This window comes from Bufo gargarizans, chromosome 4, assembly GCF_014858855.1.
Source record: "Bufo gargarizans isolate SCDJY-AF-19 chromosome 4, ASM1485885v1, whole genome shotgun sequence".
Lineage (NCBI taxonomy): Eukaryota > Metazoa > Chordata > Amphibia > Anura > Bufonidae > Bufo > Bufo gargarizans.
In genome coordinates, this window is record NC_058083.1 from 533,921,791 (window position 1) to 533,944,820 (window position 23,030).

At 47.3% G+C, this 23,030-nt stretch overlaps 2 protein-coding genes and 1 long non-coding RNA gene across 3 annotated transcripts in view; 2 read left to right on the forward strand and 1 right to left on the reverse strand.

Moving 5' to 3' along the window:
- The window catches only part of LOC122934762 (gastrula zinc finger protein XlCGF57.1-like), a 956,305-nt gene extending 954,456 nt beyond the window's left edge, over positions 1 to 1,849 (reverse strand). Inside the window, exon 1 of the mRNA XM_044290454.1 lies at positions 1,828 to 1,849. The gene's annotated coding sequence lies outside the window, so the exon portion shown is untranslated. The remainder of the gene's footprint in view (positions 1 to 1,827) is intronic.
- A 407-nt stretch (positions 1,850 to 2,256) lies between these two features.
- On the forward strand, positions 2,257 to 11,646 carry LOC122934850. Its single transcript, XR_006388707.1, has 3 exons — positions 2,257 to 2,298; positions 11,378 to 11,488; positions 11,601 to 11,646. It is a non-coding gene; the product is annotated as an uncharacterized LOC122934850 (long non-coding RNA).
- A 94-nt stretch (positions 11,647 to 11,740) lies between these two features.
- LOC122934815 (oocyte zinc finger protein XlCOF6.1-like) overlaps positions 11,741 to 23,030 on the forward strand; it is a 40,631-nt gene continuing 29,341 nt past the window's right edge. The window contains exons 1-4 of the mRNA XM_044290516.1: positions 11,741 to 11,768; positions 12,368 to 12,491; positions 13,741 to 13,838; positions 18,134 to 18,191. Coding sequence (XP_044146451.1) covers positions 12,407 to 12,491; positions 13,741 to 13,838; positions 18,134 to 18,191 — 241 coding nt within the window. The 5' untranslated portion in view covers positions 11,741 to 11,768; positions 12,368 to 12,406. The remainder of the gene's footprint in view (positions 11,769 to 12,367; positions 12,492 to 13,740; positions 13,839 to 18,133; positions 18,192 to 23,030) is intronic.

Sequence of the window (23,030 nt, forward strand, 5' to 3'; positions counted from 1 at the left end):
GATATTACTTTGTATTTATTTATTTTGTTAGAAAACAACCAGTTTTTGAAGGGGAAAATGTTTATTTTAAATATTTTATTTAGCATTTTCTTTAGGGATTAGAGTTTTCCATTGCCAGGCAGCCTTCTATTGGGTAACAGACACTCCGCAACTACCTCCGTAATAAGGACTTTTAGCATGGCCATGCTTTAAAAAAGATCTATGAATAACTGCTTCTCCGTGCTGACAATACTGTCCGGGATATCCGAGTAAGCGCTGCTACGAGACGAAAGTCCCGCTCCAAACATCACGAGACTTGAGCGAGATCAGCGTGGAACCCGTGGAGACAGAGCGGCGGACATAGCAGTTTACTCAGCGTCCTCAAGAAACTTCGCCTGAATATAGGAGACCAGATCTCGGACGGCTCCTTCCAGGCAGAGGTAAGACTGCAGCTGAGCTCATTACGGGACTGCATTAATTATAGCCAAGTTTTTCTGTGCGGTGGCATTTACACCATAGACTCGGACTTATCCATTCCCCACAGGAACTTTTATTCAGCGAACATCTTCAGCAAATTGCGCTATTACGCGCTGGATTTCAACCACTATTGTTCACATTAAGTCACTTTATATTTTCTCACCATGTTTATTTATGTAATCTCATTCTAATCAAGTTTATATTTCAGCACCAGACATTTAGTCAATTTATTTCATCCTATCACTTTGTATATTATATTATTGGAATCCCTATTTCTTGCTGCATTATTTTATGGTCGACCATAGCTATTGTTTTAATTGTTTTATATTATCTTATCCATTTTATGTCATTCAAATTAGTGGTATTTTAATTAATAAAATCTGAGTGTGTGCCATAGTTTTGAGTGCTCGCTTCTATATTTCTGTTTATCGTTTTCTCACTTGAGGTGTGGCGTCCTTAATTTTAGTTTGAAGCACCATACCGTCCACTGCCAGCAGTGAGCCACTTCATTTAATTAATTCATTAGCCTTCTACCTCAGTCTCACCACTTAGATGCCACGGTCAGTACTGACTGGTAGTGATAGAAGCAGATCTCTATAATACAGACCCACAGGATCGGCGCAGGTCAGGAAGGCGATAAAGAGAAGTCCTGTCCCCGTCCTGTCAGTCGCCTCTTTCCTCTAATCGCTGGTGTTCTGCTCCGGGGCCAGTGATGGATCCGGGGTTTGTCCTGCTGCTCGCACAGCTGCAGGTTTGTTACTATCACATGTGTGTGCAAATATTTACCCCCAACTGTGCAAACCCCAATCCCTGCGGCCATCACTGAACCCCAATATCACCAGCATTAAAGGGCTATTCCCGTCACATAACGTGAGGTTCTATCGCTAGGACTGGTCATCAGTGTGCGGTAGGTGGGGGCTCGTCTCTATCAGGACCCCACTAATCCTGAGGATGAAGGGGCTGCAGAGCTGCTTTACTGCTGAATCTCCTCCACAGTCCCTGCTCATTAGAGCTCCGGCCTCCGCTGTGCAGGGACAGTGAGGAGAGGACACAGCGCTGCAGCCCCTTCATCTAGAAGAGGTTGTCCCCACCGATCACACACTGACTCCATATCCTAGTGACATCGCAGAACATTGTGTGATGGAAGACCCCTCTAATCCAGGAGAACAGCCCCTCTTACAGGGGTCTGGGGGTCTCCTAATATTCCAGGGGGAGAGCAGACATGTCTGAGGAGAACTCCCCTCCTGTGAGCAGAGACTCTCTATGGCCGGTGCTGCCCCCTGCTGGCTGGACCTGCTATATATCACCTATAGAACCGCTCCATTCTAATAAACCCAGAACCAAGACCAATAACTGACCTGCAGATCTCACCTCCTGGGGCTGCAGGACCTGCGATGACGTCACACTGATCACATGACAGGAAGTGCTGCACAGTGGAAAACCTTTTCTGCTTTACTCCTCCCCTCATGTGACTGATCACATGACCATGACATCATCAAAGGTCCTGTAGTCACTATAACATAACATGATTAATTCGGAAATTTTTAATGCCAAATTCCTATACCTGCCGGCCCACGTGACCCAGGGGTGTCACATGTTATTGTGACGTCAGAAGGTCCTTACGGAGTATAGTATTTAGCCATTACTATTAAAAATATTCGAATTTATCATGTTATATTATAGTGACCGCAGGACCTTTCATGACGTCACAGTCATGTGATCAGTCACATGAAGGGAGGAGTAAAGCAGTGTTTGTTAGTTTTTTACTGTTCAGCACTTCCTGTCATGTGACCAGTGTGACATCATCGCAGGTCCTGCAGCCCCAGGAGGTGAGATCTGCAGGTCAGTTATTGGACTTGGTTCTGGGTTTATTAGAATGGAGCGGTTCTATAGGTGATATATAGCAGGTCCAGCCAGCAGGGGGCAGCACCGGCCATAGAGAGTCTCTGAAATGTGCAGTTTGATCACACAGCACAATGCCACAGATGTCGCAACGTTTGAGGGAGCGTGCAATTGGCATGCTGACTGCAGGAATGTCTACCAGAGCTGTTGCCGTGCAGTGAATGTTCATTTCTCTACCATAAGCCGTCTTCAAAGGCGTTTCAGAGAATTTGGCAGTACATCCAACCGGCCTCACTACCGCAGACCACGGGTAACCACACCAGCCCAGGACCTCCACATCCAGCAGGTTCCCCTCCATGATCGTCTGAGACCAGCCACCCGGACAGCTGCAGCAACAATCGGTTTGTATAACCCAAGAATTTCTGCACAAACTGTCAGAAACCGTCTCGGGGAAACTTATCTTCTCGTCGTCCTCATCGGGGTCTGGACCTGACTGCAGTTCATTTTCGTAACCGTCTTGAGAGGGCAAATGCTCACATTCGATGGCGTCTGGCACATTGGAGAGGCGTTCTGTTCACGGATGAGTCCCGGTTTTCACTGTTTAGGTTAGATGGCAGACAGCGGGTGTGGTGTCGTGTGGGTGAGCGGTTTGCTGACATCAACGTTGTGGCCAGGGCCGGCGTCATAACCCGGCATCCCCGGGCAAGTGCCGGGGCCCAATGCTCCTGGGGGGGCCCACTGAGCTGCTATGAGCACTTCCATCAATACAGATGGGAGCTCTCACTGCTGTCATTTCAGTTACGCAGTACCCCCCTGGTGGGCCCTCTGAGCTGCAGAGACTCAGAACATGCCCCCTCTACACAGGACACGCCCCCTCTACACAGGACACGCCCCCTCTACACAGGACACACGCTGCCTGAGGAGAGAGACCGCAGGGCTGGAGCTGTGAGTGAGTCTGCACTGTGTCTGTCTCTTGTCTGTGGGACAGAAGGGGGGGAGGAGACTCTCCGATCTGCTGCTGCTTCATTCTATTTAGTTGTGTTACTGTTTCATTAAAGGGACTCTGTCACCAGTTTCTAACCCCCCCTTTTAAAACTATTGTTCTCTCCATGGTGCCCTTGTCATTACAAAGCTGTTGTTATAAGATAAATCCGCCGTGTAGTTTTGATAAAAATCGCTTTTATCTAACCTGTCAATCTTCTGGATAAGGTGCCCAGGGCGTTTCTGAAGGTCTGAATCTGCCGCTCTCCGCCGCCGCCGCCGTTGGTGCCCAGCTCCTCCCCTGATCCTTTCAGCGCCACCTCGATGTAATGAAATCCGCCTCCGGCTCTCCTCAGTGCCCCCTCCTCCTTTTCAAAGATCCCGCGCGTGCGCACAGGCCTGTGCCTGATGCGCCCGTGCGGACTTTTAGATTCTGCCTCGTTGAGCGAAGCGCGCGTTAGAAACTGGTGACAGAGTCCCTTTAAGCAGTTTGCCTCCATGACACCTGCCCCCCCCCCCCCCCATATCCTGTCCTATCTCATCTTCATGGGGCCCCTGCTGTCTCCTTTCCTCAGTCATGTATCCAGAGCTCCTGTTTCACCCTCCTATCTCCTGTTGCTGCCCTGCACAGACCTCCTGCCCCTACTTCTTGTATGAATCCCCCTCAGAGCCCCTTCCACCTACTTGCTGTGTCCACCCCTCCTGTCCATCCAGGGCCCCTGTCTCACTCCTCTGGCTCTCATTATGGTGGCATCTGAACAGCATTCACCATAAGGACCTTCTAACGTCACAGGGTCATGTGATTGTGCCCCCCACCCCGTACTGTGCCCACTTATACCCTGCATTGTGCCCTCTTACCACACCCTGTGCAGTGCCCATAGTCATTCCCTGTACTGTGCCCTCTTATACCCTTTTATCCGGTCACTGTATGGTGGTTTTATCACTATATGGCGGTGGTATCCAATAACTGCATGGCCATAACTGTATCCCCTTCCCTGCCCACGCCATCCTTTTTTAGACCTGGCATGAGCGGGAAAAGATACAGATTGCTGTGCTAAGGACCTTTGCGCCACAATCTGTGTCAGAAATACGCCTAAGGCTACTTTCACACCTGCGTTTAGGTGCGGATCCGTCTGGTATCTGCACAGACGGATCCGCACCTATAATGCAAACGCTTACATCCGTTCAGAATGGATACGTTTGCATGATAATGCAAACGGATGCGTTAAGACTTTACATTGAAAGTCAATGGGGGACGGATCAGTTTGAAAATTGAGCCATATTGTGTCAACTTCAAACGGATCCGTCCCCATTGACTTACATTGTAAGTCTCGACGGATCCGTTTGCCTCCGCACGGCCAGGCGGACACCCGAACGCTGCAAGCAGCATTCAGGTGTCCGCCTGCTGAGCGGAGCGGAGGCCAAACGCCGCCAGACGGAGGCATTCTGAGCGGATCCGCATCCACTCAGAATGCATTAGGGCTGGACGGATCCGTTCGGGGCCGCTTGTGAGAGCCTTCAAACGGAACTCACAAGCGGAGCCCCGAACGCTAGTGTGAAAGTAGCCTAACATAGACGTATTTCTACGTAATAAATGACCCCCTAATTGTATTATTATTCGGGGGTAGGGCTAATATCTATATTATATAGATTCTAGTGTATTATATTGTGCCCTGTATTTCCCAGTAGAAAATGATCCTTGGGAAACACAGTCCTCACCCCTGACCACCAGGACCAGGCAGGGCTCTGTCAGTACATGGCGGCCTCCCCTCTCCGCCGCGCTGCTCCGCTGTGTACTGGGGCTTATTCTGACACTAGGGCTGGGTTCACATCCCATTTGTGCCATTCATTTAATGTATACCAAAAATGTGCGCGTTACCAGATGCCTCAGACTGATGCCGTACAGTGGCGTCTGTTTACCATACAATCCTCAGACTGATGCCGTACAGTGGCGTCCGTTCACCATACAATCCTCAGACTGATGCCGTACAGTGGCGTCCGGTCACCATACAATCCTCAGACTGATGCCGTACAGTGGCGTCCGTTCACCATACAATCCTCAGACTGATGCCGTACAGTTGCGTCCGTTCACCATACAATCCTCAGACTGATGCCGTACAGCGGCGTCCGGTCACCATACAATCCTCAGACTGATGCCGTACAGTGGCGTCCGTTCACCATACAATCCTCAGACTGATGCCGTACAGTTGCGTCCGTTCACCATACAATCCTCAGACTGATGCCGTACAGTGACGTCCGGTCACCATACAATCCTCAGACTGATGCCGTACAGTGGCGTCCGGTCACCATACAATCCTCAGACTGATGCCGTACAGTGGCGTCCGGTCACCATACAATCCTCAGACTGATGCCGTACAGTGGTGTCCGCTCACCATACAATCCTCAGACTGATGCCATACAGCGGTGTCCGCTCACCATACAATCCTCAGACTGATGCCGTACAGCGGCGTCCGCTCACCATACAATCCTCAGACTGGTGCCGTACAGTGGCGTCCGGTCACCATACAATCCTCAGACTGGTGCCGTACAGTGGCGTCCGGTCACCATACAAACCTCAGACTGATGCCGTACAGTGGCGTCCGGTCACCATACAATCCTCAGACTGATGCCGTGCAGTGGCGTCCGGTCACCATACAAACCTCAGACTGATGCCGTACAGTGGCGTCCGTTCACCATACAAACCTCAGACTGATGCCGTACAGTGGCGTCCGATCACCATACAATCCTCAGACTGATGCCGTACAGTGGCGTCCGGTCACCATACAATCCTCAGACTGATGCCGTACAGCGGTGTCCGCTCACCATACAATCCTCAGACTGATGCCGTACAGCGGCGTCCGCTCACCATACAATCCTCAGACTGATGCCGTACAGTGGCGTCCGGTCACCATACAATCCTCAGACTGATGCCGTACAGTGGCGTCCGGTCACCATACAATCCTCAGACTGATACCGTACGGTGGCGTCCGTTCACCATACAAACCTCAGACTGATGCCGTACAGTGGCGTCCGGTCACCATACAATCCTCAGACTGATGCCGTACAGTGGCGTCCGGTCACCATACAATCCTCAGACTGATGCCGTACAGTGGCGTCCGTTCACCATACAGTTCCATGGTAAAAAAACATATACGTTAACGTCTGCATTTTTTACTTGACTCTGCAGGATACAAAAACGTGGAGCGCTGCACATTTGTATACATCAAACCGATAGGAAAAACGTGATGTGAACACACATGGGGGGGAGGGGGTACTAAAATTTGCTGTGGGGCCCAGTCAGTTCCAGCTACATCACTGCACATCTCCTTCTCTGCTCCAGGCCTGGCTCACTGCTGCAGCGGCCGCCGGAGAGAAGGAGCGCAGGGAGCTGCGGTTAGTGAATGACAGGACCACCAGCTTCCCTGCAATGATAGGTATGTGAGGGGGCCACTGGGGGGTCATTCATCACACTGTGAGGGCCCCTTACACAGTATAATGACTCCCAGTGCCCCCCATTTAGTATAATGATCCCCATTGACCCTCCATTTAGCATAATGACCACCAGAGCCCCCATTAAATATAATAACCCCTCGTGCCCCCTCCATACAGTATAACCACCAGTGTGGGGGCGATTGGGGGTCATTATTCTGAATGGAGGGTCACAGTGGGGTCATTATACTGTGAGGGCCCTTTACATAGTATAATGACCCCCAGTGTCCTCCATTTAGTATAATGACCCCCAGAACCCCTCCATACAGTATTCCCCCAGTGTGGGGGCTACTGGGGGTCATTATTCTGAATGGGGGCGACTGGGGGTTATTATTCTGAATGCAGGGCCACAGGTGGTCATAATACAGGGAGTGCAGAATTATTAGGCAAGTTGTATTTTTGAGGATTAATTTTATTATTGAACAACAACCATGTTCTCAATGAACCCAAAAAACTCATTAATATCAAAGCTGAATATTTTTGGAAGTAGTTTTTAGTTTGTTTTTAGTTTTAGCTATTTTAGGGGGATATCTGTGTGTGCAGGTGACTATTACTGTGCATAATTATTAGGCAACTTAACAAAAAACAAATATATACCCATTTCAATTATTTATTTTTACCAGTGAAACCAATATAAAATCTCAACATTCACAAATATACATTTCTGACATTCAAAAACAAAACAAAAACAAATCAGTGACCAATATAGCCACCTTTCTTTGCAAGGACACTCAAAAGCCTGCCATCCATGGATTCTGTCAGTGTTTTGATCTGTTCACCATCAACATTGCGTGCCGCAGCAACCACAGCCTCCCAGACACTGTTCAGAGAGATGTACTGTTTTCCCTCCTTGTAAATCTCACATTTGATGATGGACCACAGGTTCTCAATGGGGTTCAGATCAGGTGAACAAGGAGGCCATGTCATTAGATTTTCTTCTTTTATACCCTTTCTTGCCAGCCACGTTGTGGAGTACTTGGATGCGTGTGATGGAGCATTGTCCTGCATGAAAATCATGTTTTTCTTACCTTGCAGACTTCTTCCTGTACCACTGCTTGAAGAAGGTGTCTTCCAGAAACTGGCAGTAGGACTGGGAGTTGAGCTTGACTCCATCCTCAACCCAAAAAGGCCCCACAAGCTCATCTTTGATGATACCAGCCCAAACCAGTACTCCACCTCCACCTTGCTGGCGTCTGAGTCGGACTGGAGCTCTCTGCCCTTTACCAATCCAGCCACGGGCCCATCCATCTGGCCCATCAAGACTCACTCTCATTTCATCAGTCCATAAAACCTTAGAAAAATCAGTCTTGAGATATTTCTTGGCCCAGTCTTGACGTTTCAGCTTGTGTGTCTTGTTCAGTGGTGGTCGTCTTTCAGCCTTTCTTACCTTGGCCATGTCTCTGAGTATTGCACACCTTGTGCTTTTGGGCACTCCAGTGATGTTGCAGCTCTGAAATATGGCCAAACTGGTGGCAAGTGGCATCTTGGCAGCTGCACGCTTGACTTTTCTCAGTTCATGGGCAGTTATTTTGCGCCTTGGTTTTTCCACACGCTTCTTGCGACCCTGTTGACTATTTTGAATGAAACGCTTGATTGTTCGATGATCACGCTTCAGAAGCTTTGCAATTTTAAGAGTGCTGCATCCCTCTGCAAGATATCTCACTATTTTAGACTTTTCTGAGCCTGTCAAGTCCTTCTTTTGACCCATTTTGCCAAAGGAAAGGAAGTTGCCTAATAATTATGCACACCTGATATAGGGTGTTGATGTCATTAGACCACACCCCTTCTCATTACAGAGATGCACATCACCTAATATGCTTAATTGGTAGTAGGCTTTCGAGCCTATACAGCTTGGAGTAAGACAACATGCATAAAGAGGATGATGTGGTCAAAATACTCATTTGCCTAATAATTCTGCACGTAGTGTACAGTGTGGGGGGGGGGGGGAAATTGGGGGTTCATTATACTGTGTGAAGGGCCACTAGTAGTCATTATACTGTATAGAGGCCACTGGGGGTCATTATACCGTGTGGGAGCCACAGGGGGACATGTCAATGTAAAAAAATGCTTCATGGGGGCCCACTGGGATTTATCGCCCAAGGGCCCACATGAACCTGGAGCCGGCCCTGGTTGTGGCCCACGGTGGCGGTGGGGTTATGGTATGGGCAGGCGTATGTTATGGACAACAAACACAGGTGCATTATATTGCTGGCATGTTGAATGCACAGAGATACCGTGACGAGATCCTGAGGCCCATTGTTGTGCCGTTCATCCACGACCATCACCTCATGTTGCAGCATGATAATGCACGGCCCCATATTGCAGGGATCTGTACACAATTCCTGGAAGCTGAAAACATCCCAGTTCTTGCATGGCCAGCATACTCACCGGACATGTCACCCATTGAGCATGTTTGGGATGCTCTGGATCGGCGTATACGGCAGCGTAACCCAGTTCCTGCCAATATTCTGCAACTTCGCACAGAAGAGGAGCGGACCAACATTCCACAGGCCACAATCAGCAACCTGATCAACTCTATGCGACGGAGATGTGCTGCACTGCGTGAGGCAAATGGTGGCCACACCAGATACTGACTGGTTTTATGCCGCCCCCGCCCCCCAGTAAGACAAAACTGTGCACATTTCAGAGTGGATTCTGGGCAGTTTTTATTCTGGGGAGTTTTTATTCTGGGCAGTCTAAGACACACCTGTGCAATATTCATGCTGTCTAATCAGCACCTTGATATGCCACACCTGTGAGGTGGGATGGATTATCTCGGCACAGGAGAAGCGCTCACTGACCCAGATCTAGACAGATTTGTGAACAATATTTGAGAGTAATGGGTCTTTTGTGTTTGTAGAAAATGTTTCCGATCTTTGAGTTTAGCTCATGCAAAATGGGAGCAAAACCGAAAGTATTGTGTTTATATTTTTGTTCAGCGTATGTGTATATATATATATATATACAGTACAGACCAAAAGTTTGGACACACCTTCTCATTCAAAGAGTTTTCTTTATTTTCATGACTATGAAAATTGTAGATTCACACTGAAGGCATCAAAACTATGAATTAACACATGTGGAATTATATACCGTATTTTTCGCCACCATAAGACGCACTTTTTCCCCCAAAAAAATCGGGGGGAAATGCCCCTGCGTCTTATGGGGCGAATGCTGACAATTTAACATCGCTGGATGCGATGTAGCGTGAGCGGGGGCCTGGGGAGGGACTGGGAGGAGGAGCTGGGGGCTGGGAATAGCGGCAGGGCGGTGCAATCAATGTACTGTAGCCCCGCCCCGCCGCTCCGGTATACTAATATTAAATGTCTTATTCGATTAAAATGTATTAGATATGCCCCCTCACTCCTAAATTGCTAATCGTACCTTAAATCCTATTCCTAGGTGCTGTAATGCAGGCCGGGCGGGCGGCAGCGTAACTCCTTGATGTCACGTGCCTGCGCCGCCTACTTTATGAATGAAGCAGGCGGCGCAGGCAAGTGACGTCAGCGAGTCACGCGCCGGCCGCCCGGCCTGCATTACAGCACCTAGGAATAGGATTTAAGGTACGATTAGCAATTTAGGAGTGAGGGGGCATATCTAATACATTTTAATTGAATAAGACATTTAATATTAGTATACTGGGTGCGGCAGAGGCGGAGGCGGTGGCGGGTGGGCGAGCTGATCCGTGGATGGCACAGTTAAGGGGGGGGGGGGTCTGTGGATGCCACTGTTATGGGCTGGGGGGTCTGTGGATGCCACTGTTATGGGCTGGGGGGCTGTGGATGGCACTGTTATGGGCTGGGGGGGTCTGTGGATGGCACATATATAACAGTGCCATCCACAGATCCCCCCTGTAACAGTGCCATCCACAGATCCCCCCCCCCCTGTAACAGTGCCATCCACACTGAAGGCATCAAGTTTCTGCTTGAGAAAGGCTCAGTTGAGCCGAAACGTTGCACCGTATGGTCGATTAAAATAAGTTTTTCACTTTCATCCTGCTGGAGTGCCGTCCTTTTTCTGGATATATATATATATATATATATATATATATATATATATATATATAAAAACAGGCAAATCACACACACAATAAAAAAAGGTAAATAATCATCAATCACCTGACCTGGAGGGGGGGCCTCATGGGGATACAATAAACAGATATTGACCTACAACATGGTACGTGGATGATGTTCTCAGTGGAGATCCATTTTTTACCTTTGTGCACAAAGCTTTATACCTTTTAGCCCCACATCCTAAAGACGTCCAGTGTGGAGTACTGACGTCCAATGAGTTACCCCCTCTGGAATGTGACCTTCACAGCTCAGTGGGGAGTTTGTATTTGTTATCTGACCTTCCATAACTCACTAGATTACAAAGAATATAGAAGGTAATATAATAATTAAAGGGGACAGAACCAATCAATACTAAAGTAAGTAAAATACTCTTACAGCACAGTGTTACTTAAGGGCTTGTTCACATCAGAGTTGTGTTTTGTGTAGTTCTGTTCCTGTCAGAGGAAATGATCCACTTTAATCCAAATGTGACTTTTCTCTCAATTCTCCTTGATTCCCACCGGTTTCTTACGTGCAGGACTCTTTTTTGTTTAAAGACGATGGTTCTTTCCATTAATGACCCACCAAGGATGGAGAAGGAACGAGACCACATGGCTGTGAGGATATTAGACCTCACCCTGGAGATCATCTCCTTGATAACTGGAGAGGTGAGTGTTTCACATGACGTCACTCTTATCTCTAGTAATAAACCAGGGAAATGTCTGGAAAGGTGAAGGATTCTTAGAATCTCTGTAGTGATCGGCGTCTCCCCATACACAGGATTACAAGGTAGTGAAGAAGTCGTCTGGTGAGTGTGTGATACCCCGTGTGTCAGGAGGATGGAGCAGGACCCAGAGCCCCATCACCGAGCCTCCACCTCATTCCCTGATACATGAGCAGAAGATCCTAGAACTTACCACCAGGATCACGGAGCTGCTGAGCGGAGAGGTGAGCGCTGCTGGGAATGCTGGGACATTATACAATAACGCCAAGGGAGGGGTCTGGTAATGACTGTATCCTTGTGTTGTCAGGTTCCTATAAGGTGTCAGGATGTCGCTGTCTATTTCTCCATGGAGGAGTGGGAGTATTTAGAAGAACACAAGGATCTGTACAAGGGCAGAGACCACATGGCTGCAAGGATATTAGACCTCACCCTGGAGATCATCTCCTTGATAACTGGAGAGGTGAGAGTCTCACATGACTTCAATCTTATCTCTAGTAATAAACCAGGGAAATGTCTAGAAAGGTGAAGGATTCTTAGAATCTCTGTAGTTATCGGCATCTCCTCATACACAGGATTACACAGTAGTGAAGAAGTTGTCTGGTGAGTGTGTGACACCCCGTGTGTCAGGAGGACGGAGCAGGACCCAGAGCCCCATCACCGAGCCTCCACCTCATTCCCTGATACATGAGCAGAAGATCCTAGAACTTACCACCAGGATCACTGAGCTGCTGAGCGGAGAGGTGAGCGCTGCTGGGAATGCTGGGACATTATACAATAACACCAAGGGAGGGGTCTGGTAATGACTGTGTCCTTGTGTTGTCAGGTTCCTATAAGGTGTCAGGATGTCGCTGTCTATTTCTCCATGGAGGAGTGGGAGTATTTAGAAGAACACAAGGATCTGTACAAGGACGTCATGATGGAGAATCACCAGTCCCTCACATCACCGGGTAAGAGGAGACCTTCCATGACTGTAGAGGAGAGAACAGTTTTGAGAGTTAGCGTTACAGAAGTAGATGTAGATCCACTGTGCCATTGAACAGATTTGGCTCGGGGCTACTCCAAAGAGAGTTATATAAGTGGACCCCTTGCTTTTGACCCTGTAATTCATATCGACTGTCAGGGAACCACCAGGCCATCTCCTCTTGGAGCAGTTTCTGTTCAGTGGCTGCTCATCCAGAGGTATCAAGAGCACCAAAGGCTCAGACAGAAGCATAAGCAGGAAACAAGCCAACGTCGGGGCAGGAAGTAAACAGTTCAAAGTTCAGGCAGCAAAGTGTTAAATCCTGTTAACAGGAAGAAATCAATAAATGGCAAATGAGCAGAGGAATGGTTCACCCTCATAGGAAACTAGCAACTAGTACCTAATGCTCAGGCACCTTTCCACAGGGGATGGTGCCTTAATAACCCAGGCTGGACAGATTAGGACGAACACATGCTGGACCTTAAAGGGGTTCTCCAGGATTTAAGAAAAGACTTAAATGTTACTTTATTATAAATATATTCCCAAATATCTTTAATTAGTTATAATGGCTCGTTTTGTCTGTGGAGCAGTCATTAGGAGAAATAAAATGGCTGCCGTCCTATTAGTATACACAAAACCTGTCCTTATCACCTAGCAGGACACAGCCACATCCCCACCTCCTCTCTGTACTTCATGTCTCCTCATGAACTCCATTCCTACAGAGATTCATCTGCAGATCATATTAAACTGTATTCAGGACCAGAATCCCTGACAAGCAGAGCAAAGAGGAGGATGAGGCAGCTCTTTACCTCAGTGCTCTGAAGTACTTTGTCCTCCTGTGTGATTAGGACAGGTTTTGTGTGTACTAATAGGACGGCGGCCATTTTATTTCTCCTAATTATTTCTCCCTGGAGAAAATCATCCATTATAACTAATTAAAGGTATTTGGGAATAGATTTATAATAAAGTAATAGTTACGTATTTTCATTTTCCTAATTCCTGGAGAACCCCTTTAAAGAGCCGGAGGAAGCTCACACTCTCCGGGCAGACAGAGGCACTACAGGCAAAGTGTGGAAAGGACAGAGCAGCTTGCACTGCCAAAACATAGGAGCGGGGAATCTGGTAAGCGTTCTGGGAACAGGGGGAAGTCAGCTTTCACGGATCACCAGCTTCACAGTAGATTTACCCATCATCACATCCTTAAATGTAGACAATATATTGTGTTTTTCCGATAGATGGATCCACTAAGAGAAATCCACCAGAGAGATGTCCCAGTCCTCTGTATTCCCAGGACTGTCCAGAGGAGAAACCAAATGTCCCACTGGATCATCAGGTAGATGAAGCTGAGGTTTCTACAAATCCTCTATAGACTGATGTAATGGAGCTTTCTACTGACCTCCCCCAGCAGCAGTGGAGTATACTGTACTCTCCATCTACTGACCTCCCCCAGCAGCAGTGGAGTATACTGTACTCTCCGTCTACTGACCTCCCCCAGCAGCAGTGGAGTATACTGTACTCTCCATCTACTGACCTCCCCCAGCAGCAGTGGAGTATACTGTACTCTCCATCTACTGACCTCCCCCAGCAGCAGTGGAGTATACTGTACTCTCCATCTACTGACCTCCCCCAGCAGCAGTGGAGTATACTGTACGCTCCATCTACTGACCTCCCCCAGCAGCAGTGGAGTATACTGTACTCTCCATCTACTGACCTCCTCCAGCAGCAGTGGAGTATACTGTACGCTCCGTCTACTGACCTCCCCCAGCAGCAGTGGAGTATACTGTACACTCCGTCTACTGACCTCCTCCAGCAGCAGTGGAGTATACTGTACACTCCGTCTACTGACCTCCTCCAGCAGCAGTGGAGTATACTGTACGCTCCATCTACTGACCTCCCCCAGCAGCAGTGGAGTATACTGTACTCTCCATCTACTGACCTCCTCCAGCAGCAGTGGAGTATACTGTACTCTCCATCTACTGACCTCCCCCAGCAGCAGTGGAGTATACTGTACTCTCCATCTACTGACCTCCCCCAGCAGCAGTGGAGTATACTGTACTCTCCATCTACTGACCTCCCCCAGCAGCAGTGGAGTATACTGTACGCTCCATCTACTGACCTCCCCCAGCAGCAGTGGAGTATACTGTACGCTCCGTCTACTGACCTCCCCCAGCAGCAGTGGAGTATACTGTACGCTCCGTCTACTGACCTCCCCCAGCAGCAGTGGAGTATACTGTACGCTCCGTCTACTGACCTCCCCCAGCAGCAGTGGAGTATACTGTACTCTCCATCTACTGACCTCCTCCAGCAGCAGTGGAGTATACTGTACTCTCCATCTACTGACCTCCCCCAGCAGCAGTGGAGTATACTGTACTCTCCGTCTACTGACCTCCCCCAGCAGCAGTGGAGTATACTGTACTCTCCATCTACTGACCTCCTCCAGCAGCAGTGGAGTATACTGTACTCTCCATCTACTGACCTCCCCCAGCAGCAGTGGAGTATACTGTACGCTCCGTCTACTGACCTCCCCCAGCAGCAGTGGAGTATACTGTACTCTCCATCTACTGACCCCCCCCCAGCAGCAGTGGAGTATACTGTACTCTCCATCTACTGACCTCCCCCAGCAGCAGTGGAGTATACTGTACGCTCCATCTACTGACCTCCCCCAGCAGCAGTGGAGTATACTGTACGCTCCATCTACTGACCTCCCCCAGCAGCAGTGGAGTATACTGTACTCTCCATCTACTGACCTCCCCCAGCAGCAGTGGAGTATACTGTACTCTCCGTCTACTGACCTCCCCCAGCAGCAGTGGAGTATACTGTACGCTCCGTCTACTGACCTCCCCCAGCAGCAGTGGAGTATACTGTACGCTCCATCTACTGACCTCCCCCAGCAGCAGTGGAGTATACTGTACTCTCCATCTACTGACCTCCCCCAGCAGCAGTGGAGTATACTGTACTCTCCATCTACTGACCTCCCCCAGCAGCAGTGGAGTATACTGTACTCTCCATCTACTGACCTCCCCCAGCAGCAGTGGAGTATACTGTACTCTCCGTCTACTGACCACCCCCAGCAGCAGTGGAGTATACTGTACTCTCCGTCTACTGACCACCCCCAGCAGCAGTGGAGTATACTGTACTCTCCGTCTACTGACCTCCCCCAGCAGCAGTGGAGTATACTGTACTCTTCGTCTACTGACCTCCCCCAGCAGCAGTGGAGTATACTGTACTCTCCATCTACTGACCTCCCCCAGCAGCAGTGGAGTATACTGTACTCTCCATCTACTGACCCCCCCCAGCAGCAGTGGAGTATACTGTACGCTCCATCTACTGACCTCCCCCAGCAGCAGTGGAGTATACTGTACTCTCCATCTACTGACCTCCCCCAGCAGCAGTGGAGTATACTGTACGCTCCGTCTACTGACCTCCCCCAGCAGCAGTGGAGTATACTGTACTCTCCGTCTACTGACCTCCCCCAGCAGCAGTGGAGTATACTGTACTCTCCGTCTACTGACCTCCCCCAGCAGCAGTGGAGTATACTGTACTCTCCGTCTACTGACCTCCCCCAGCAGCAGTGGAGTATACTGTACGCTCCGTCTACTGACCTCCCCCAGCAGCAGTGGAGTATACTGTACTCTCCGTCTACTGACCTCCCCCAGCAGCAGTGGAGTATACTGTACTCTCCGTCTACTGACCTCCCCCAGCAGCAGTGGAGTATACTGTACTCTCCGTCTACTGACCTCCCCCAGCAGCAGTGGAGTATACTGTACTCTCCGTCTACTGACCTCCCCCAGCAGCAGTGGAGTATACTGTACTCTCCATCTACTGACCTCCCCCAGCAGCAGTGGAGTATACTGTACGCTCCGTCTACTGACCTCCCCCAGCAGCAGTGGAGTATACTGTACTCTCCGTCTACTGACCTCCCCCAGCAGCAGTGGAGTATACTGTACTCTCCGTCTACTGACCTCCCCAGCAGCAGTGGAGTATACTGTACTCTCCATCTACTGACCTCCCCCAGCAGCAGTGGAGTATACTGTACGCTCCGTCTACTGACCTCCCCCAGCAGCAGTGGAGTATACTGTACGCTCCGTCTACTGACCTCCCCCAGCAGCAGTGGAGTATACTGTACTCTCCGTCTACTGACCTCCCCCAGCAGCAGTGGAGTATACTGTACGCTCCGTCTACTGACCTCCCCCAGCAGCAGTGGAGTATACTGTACGCTCCGTCTACTGACCTCCCCCAGCAGCAGTGGAGTATACTGTACTCTCCATCTACTGACCTCCCCCAGCAGCAGTGGAGTATACTGTACTCTCCATCTACTGACCTCCCCCAGCAGCAGTGGAGTATACTGTACTCTCCATCCACTGACCTCCCCCAGCAGCAGTGGAGTATACTGTACTCTCCATCTACTGACCTCCCCCAGCAGCAGTGGAGTATACTGTACTCTCCATCTACTGACCTCCCCCAGCAGCAGTGGAGTATACTGTACTCTCCATCTACTGACCTCCCCCAGCAGCAGTGGAGTATACTGTACGCTCCATCTACTGACCTCCCCCAGCAGCAGTGGAGTATACTGTACGCTCCATCTACTAACCTCCCCCAGCAGCAGTGGAGTATACTGTACGCTCCGTCTACTGACCTCCCCCAGCAGCAGTGGAGTATACTGTACGCTCCGTCTACTGACCTCCCCCAGCAGCAGTGGAGTATACTGTACTCTCCGTCTACTGACCTCCCCCAGCAGCAGTGGAGTATACTGTACTCTCCGTCTACTGACCTCCCCCAGCAGCAGTGGAGTATACTGTACTCTCCATCTACTGACCTCCCCCAGCAGCAGTGGAGTATACTGTACTCTCCATCTACTGACCCCCCCCCAGCAGCAGTGGAGTATACTGTACTCTCCGTCTACTGACCTCCCCCAGCAGCAGTGGAGTATACTGTACTCTCCATCTACTGACCCCCCCCCAGCAGCAGTGGAGTATACTGTACTCTCCATCTACTGACCTCCCCCAGCAGCAGTGGAGTATACTGTACTCTCCATCTACTGACCCCCCCCCAGCAGCAGTGGAGTATACTGTACTCTCCATCTACTGACCTCCCCCAGCAGCAGTGGAGTATACTGTACTCTCCGTCTACTGACCTCCCCCAGCAGCAGTGGAGTATACTGTACTCTCCGTCTACTGACCTCCCCCAGCAGCAGTGGAGTATACTGTACTCTCCATCTACTGACCTCCCCCAGCAGCAGTGGAGTATACTGTACTCTCCATCTACTGACCCCCCCAGCAGCAGTGGAGTATACTGTACTCTCCATCTACTGACCTCCCCCAGCAGCAGTGGAGTATACTGTACTCTCCATCTACTGACCTCCCCCAGCAGCAGTGGAGTATACTGTACTCTCCATCTACTGACCTCCCCCAGCAGCAGTGGAGTATACTGTACGCTCCATTTTCGTTGTTATTGTTGGTTGAAAAAGGTTTCCGGTGTCATAAAAGATGGAGTCCACTTGGGGAGATCCTTCTTCTCCAGGGCAGATTGGTTCATGTCTTCTAGGTGTGTTTGATCTTCACCTGGATATAAGATAAACGCAGGTTCCTTTTTCTTTTTTCTCTTGTCTTTAACATTGAATCTCTGCAGGAAAGTTCAGATGGAACGACGAGTGGACTTGAAAAACCTGTATCAGTGTCTGTGAATGGTAAGAGCCTTTCATAAATCTTGGTTGACTGCTGTCAGAGTGTCCTTTTAGGGAGAGTCTAAAGCCGCCCTCGAGTTCACTCGGATGCCTCCTAATAGTTTGGTGCAATGGTATACCGGAGAGAATTACAGACACAGATGTAAGTTCATAACCAGATTTAGTGGGATCCATATTGTAGGTGAGGAGACAAGAGGAGAAGCAGCTAATGAGTGGAGCGTGACTGTGATGTCCATGATGCTTGGGAGAAATAAATTCAAGCGTGCTTTGCATATGACTTACTTTCTGGGTACCTTCATAGGTAATATATATTGTATTTTGTACAAATACTGATACATTCACTGTTTTCTTATCTCTATAATAAGTTTCTGCCTATAATTAGGGACAGCCATCTTGCTGGAGCTGCTGCTCTCTTTTGTCAGAGTAGTTCAGAGATTTGCAGCCACATGAACATAGGAAACAGACACATTGACTTCTGTGTAAAGGTGATGTGGAGATGTGACCTGTGCATAGATCACTGTGCAGGGAGGGGGAGGTGATGAGCTGTCACCATCACATGAAAATGCATCAATAACTTCAGAAGGCTCAGTTTTAGGAGTTTTGCTGCTATAGGCACAACACTATTGTATGCAAAAGTCCTTCTCGAGTCAGAGTGCTACATAGAGCGCCATGTTCCCTCACAGACAGGTGCCCGCCTCACAGGAGAGATCAGCGGGGCAGGATAGAAACATTCAGTTAGATCAGGGCCTAGTCCTGACTGGAAAAGTGAATGCATCTAACGATAATAAGAAAAACTAGATGGTGTCGTTTCGGAAGAAACCACAGGATGTTGGCTTGAAATCTGATTGGCTGTTTGTGGCTCCACCCACTTTTTAAAATTTAAACCCAAGTCACCCAATGACTGACTGTGCCAAATTTGAGGACCCTGCCATTAACAGTCAAAGAGCGGCAGTAATTTAAATTTTCCCATATAAAACAAATAGCTGAAATGTGATTGGCTGTTAAAGTCTCCACCCACTTTTCCTAAATTCTAACCATGCTCACCCAGTGACCCATGGTGCCAGTTTGGGGACTCTGGCTTTCATATTGTAAGAATAACAGCTTTTTAAATTTTCTAATTGAAGTCAATAGCGAAAATATGATTGGTTGTTTGTGGCCCCGCCCATTTTTTAAATTTGAATTCCCATCACCCAGTAACCGAATGTACCAAGTTTGAAGACACTGCCATTAACAGTGTAAGAATGGCAGCAATTTAAATATTCCCATTGAATAGCACTTGGTAATATTTAATTGGCTGTTTTAAGCTCCACCCTGTTTTCTGAATTTTAAGCCCAGTCATGGTCTGTGCCAAGATTGGGGCCTCTGGCTTTAAAACTGTGAGACTGGCAGTATTTGAAAGTTTTACATTGACGTCAATAGGTGAAATCTGATTGGTTGTTTTAGGCTCCACCTACTTTTCCTAAATTTTGACCGCAGTAACCCAGTGAGTAATTGTGCTAAGTTTGGTACTCTTGGCATTTAAACTGTGATAATAGCAGCAGATTATCTGTTTTTCATTAAAGTCAATGGCTGAAAGCTGATTGGCTGTTGTTGCCCCGCCCCTCTTTTTCCTATTTGTGAACCACAGTCACTAACACTTTAAAGGTTTGGGAATTATGGCATTTAACGTGTGAAAATGGCAGCAGTTTTATTGTTTTCTATTGAAAATCAATGAGTGAAATTTGATTGGTGTTGGCTCCGCCCACTTTTTCTAACTTTTAAGTGGAAACACCCAATGACTACATTTGTGATATTTAAAGGTCCATGACATCAATAATGTGAGATTGGCAGCATTTTTTGTTTTTCCGATTGAACCCCTTAGGGACCAGGCTCATTTTCACCAGACCCGGCCATTATTTGCAAATCTGACCAGTGTTACTTTATGTGGTGATAACTTTTAAACCCTTAGACTTATCCAGGCCATTCAGAGATTGTTTTTTCGTCGCTTGTACTTCATGATACTGGTAAAATGTAGTCCAAAAAATTCATTTTTATTTATAAAAAAAAATACCAAATTTGCCCAAAATTTAGAAAAATTAGCAAATTTTCAAGTTTCAATTTCTCTACTTCTATAATACGTAGTAATGCCTACAAAAATAGTTATTACTTTACTTTCCCCATATGTCTACTTCATGTTAGGATCATTTTTGGAATGACATTTTATTTTTGGGGGACGTTACAAGGCTTAGAAGTTTTGAAGTAAATCTTAAAATTTTTCAGAAATTTTCAAAAACCAACTTTTTAAGGACCAGTTCAGGTCTGAAGTCACTTTGTGAGGCTTACATAATAGAAACCACCCATAAATGACCCCATTCTAGAAACTACACCCCCTCAAGGTATTCAAAACTGATTTTACTAACGTCGTTAACCCTTTAGGTGTTCCACAAGAATTAATGGAAAATAGAGATACAATTTCAAAATTTCACTTTTTTGGCAGATTTTCCATTTTAATAATTTTTTTCCAGTTACGAAACAAGGGTTAACAGCCAAACAAAACTTAATATTTATGGCTTTGATTCTGTAGTTTACAGAAACACCCCATATGTGGTCGTAAACCGCTGTATGGGCACACGGCAGGGCGCAGAAGGAAGGGAATGCCATACGGTTTTTGGAAGGCAGATTTTGCTGGACTGTTTTTTTGACACCATGTCCTATTTGAAGCCCCCCTGATGCACCCCTAGAGTAGAAACTCCCAAAAAAGTGACCCCATTTTAGAAACTACAGGATAGGGTGGCAGTTTTGTTGGTACTAGTTCAGGGTACATATGATTTTTGGTTGTTCTATATACACTTTTTGTGAGGCAAGGTAACAAGAAATAGCTGTTTTGGCATTGTTTTTATTTTTTGTTATTTACAACATTTATCTGACAGGTTAGATCATGTGGTATTTTTATAGTCCAAGTTGTTACGGACGCGGCGATACCTAATATGTATACTATTTTTTTATTTATGTACGTTTTACACAATGATTTCATTTTTGAAATAAAAAAAATCATGTTTTAGTGTCTCCATAGTGTGAGAGCCTTAGTTTTTTTTTTTTTTTCTGTTTTTGGGCGATTATCTTGGTTAGGGTATGATTTTTGCGGCATGAGATGCCGATTAGATTGGCACTATTTTGAGGTGCGTATGACTTTTTGATCGCTTGCTATTACACTTTTTGTGATTTAAGGTGACAGAAAATAGCTTTTTTTTACACCGTTCTTTTTTTTACCGTTGTTCATCTAGGGGGTTAGGTAATGCAATATTTTTAGAGAGCAGGTTATTACGGACATGGCGATACCTATTATGTACACTTTTTTTTATTTATGTAAGTTTTACACAATAACAGCTTTTTTAAAACCAAAAAAATTATGTTTTAGTGTCTCCATATTCTGAGCCATAGTTTTTTTTATTTTTTGGGCGATTGTCTTAGGGGCTAATTTTTAGCGGGATGAGGTGACGGTTAGATTGGTACTATTTTGGTGGGCATACACCTTTTTGTGATGTAAGGTGACAAAAAATGTTTTATTTAGCACAGTTTTTATTTTTTACGGTGTTCATCTGAGGGGTTAGGTCATGTGATATATTTATAGAGCCGGTCGATACGGATGCGGCGATACCTAATATGGGGAAAATGACGTTTTTGTTTACTTGAAACTTTTAATTGTTTGGGGGGGAAACTTTATTTTTTTTACTTTTTTTTTTTTTTTTTTTGTCCCACTTTGGGACTTAAACTTTTGGGGGTCTAATTCTTTACAATTCATTCTAATACTTCTGTATTGGAATGCATTGGCTGTATAAGTAATACAGTGTGTATTACTCATTTAGCTTCCGGCCATTGAGATCCAGGGGGCTGTATCTCACAAGCTCGTCACAGGAAGGCAGCGCCGATGCCTCAGGAAGGCATCACGCTGCCTTCCATGCCATCGGGTCCCCCCTACAGCCCCTTGGGGACCCTATAGCACCGCTGCCCGCCGCCGCCAACATGTAAAAGACGCAAACCGCAGGTCTGAATTGATTGCCGACATTTACCCAAGGTGCCTGCTCAATGATTTGAGCAGGCACCGGGTTTCGATCACCGCCCGCTGAGCGACGATGATCGGAAATGCATAGGATGTACAGGTACGCCCTGTGTCCTTAAGTACCGGGACATCGGGGCGTACCTGTATGCCCTATGTCCTAAACAGGTTAAATCAATCAAATAAATCTGATTGGTTGTTTTTGACACTTTTCAGAATTTTAATCCCAGTCCTCCAGTGACCAACTGTGCCAAGTTTGAGGACCCTGCCATTAACAGTCCAAGAGCAGCGGCAGTTTTACATTTTCCCATTTAAACAAATGGCTGAAATTTGATTAGCCGTTGTAGACTTCGCCCACTTTTTATACATTTTAACCTTAGTCACCCAGTGACACACGGTGCCAAGTTTGGGTACTCTGGCTTAAATACTGTGAGAATGACAGCAATTAAAATTTTCTTATTGAAGTCAATAGGGAAAATCTGATTGGTTGTTGGTGGCTCTTCCCACTTTTTAGAATTCCCACCATGACTAAGTGACCCAGGTTTGGTGAGTTTAACTTCAAAGCTGTACGAGTGGCAAAAGTTTACAATTTTCCAATGAAAGTCTATGGCAAAAAGTGCGGTCTTCGAGGGGCCGCTCCAGGGGCTCGGAGGGTGGGATCGGTTAACAAAGCACAAGCAACCTATTCGGATATGTGCCGAACAAGTGTGCAAAGTTTGGTAATTGTACTCCTAAAACTGTGGGAGGAGTAGCGTATAGAAAATAGCTAAATCCTGTTATTCTGTAACATGCTTTGCTCCTGTAAC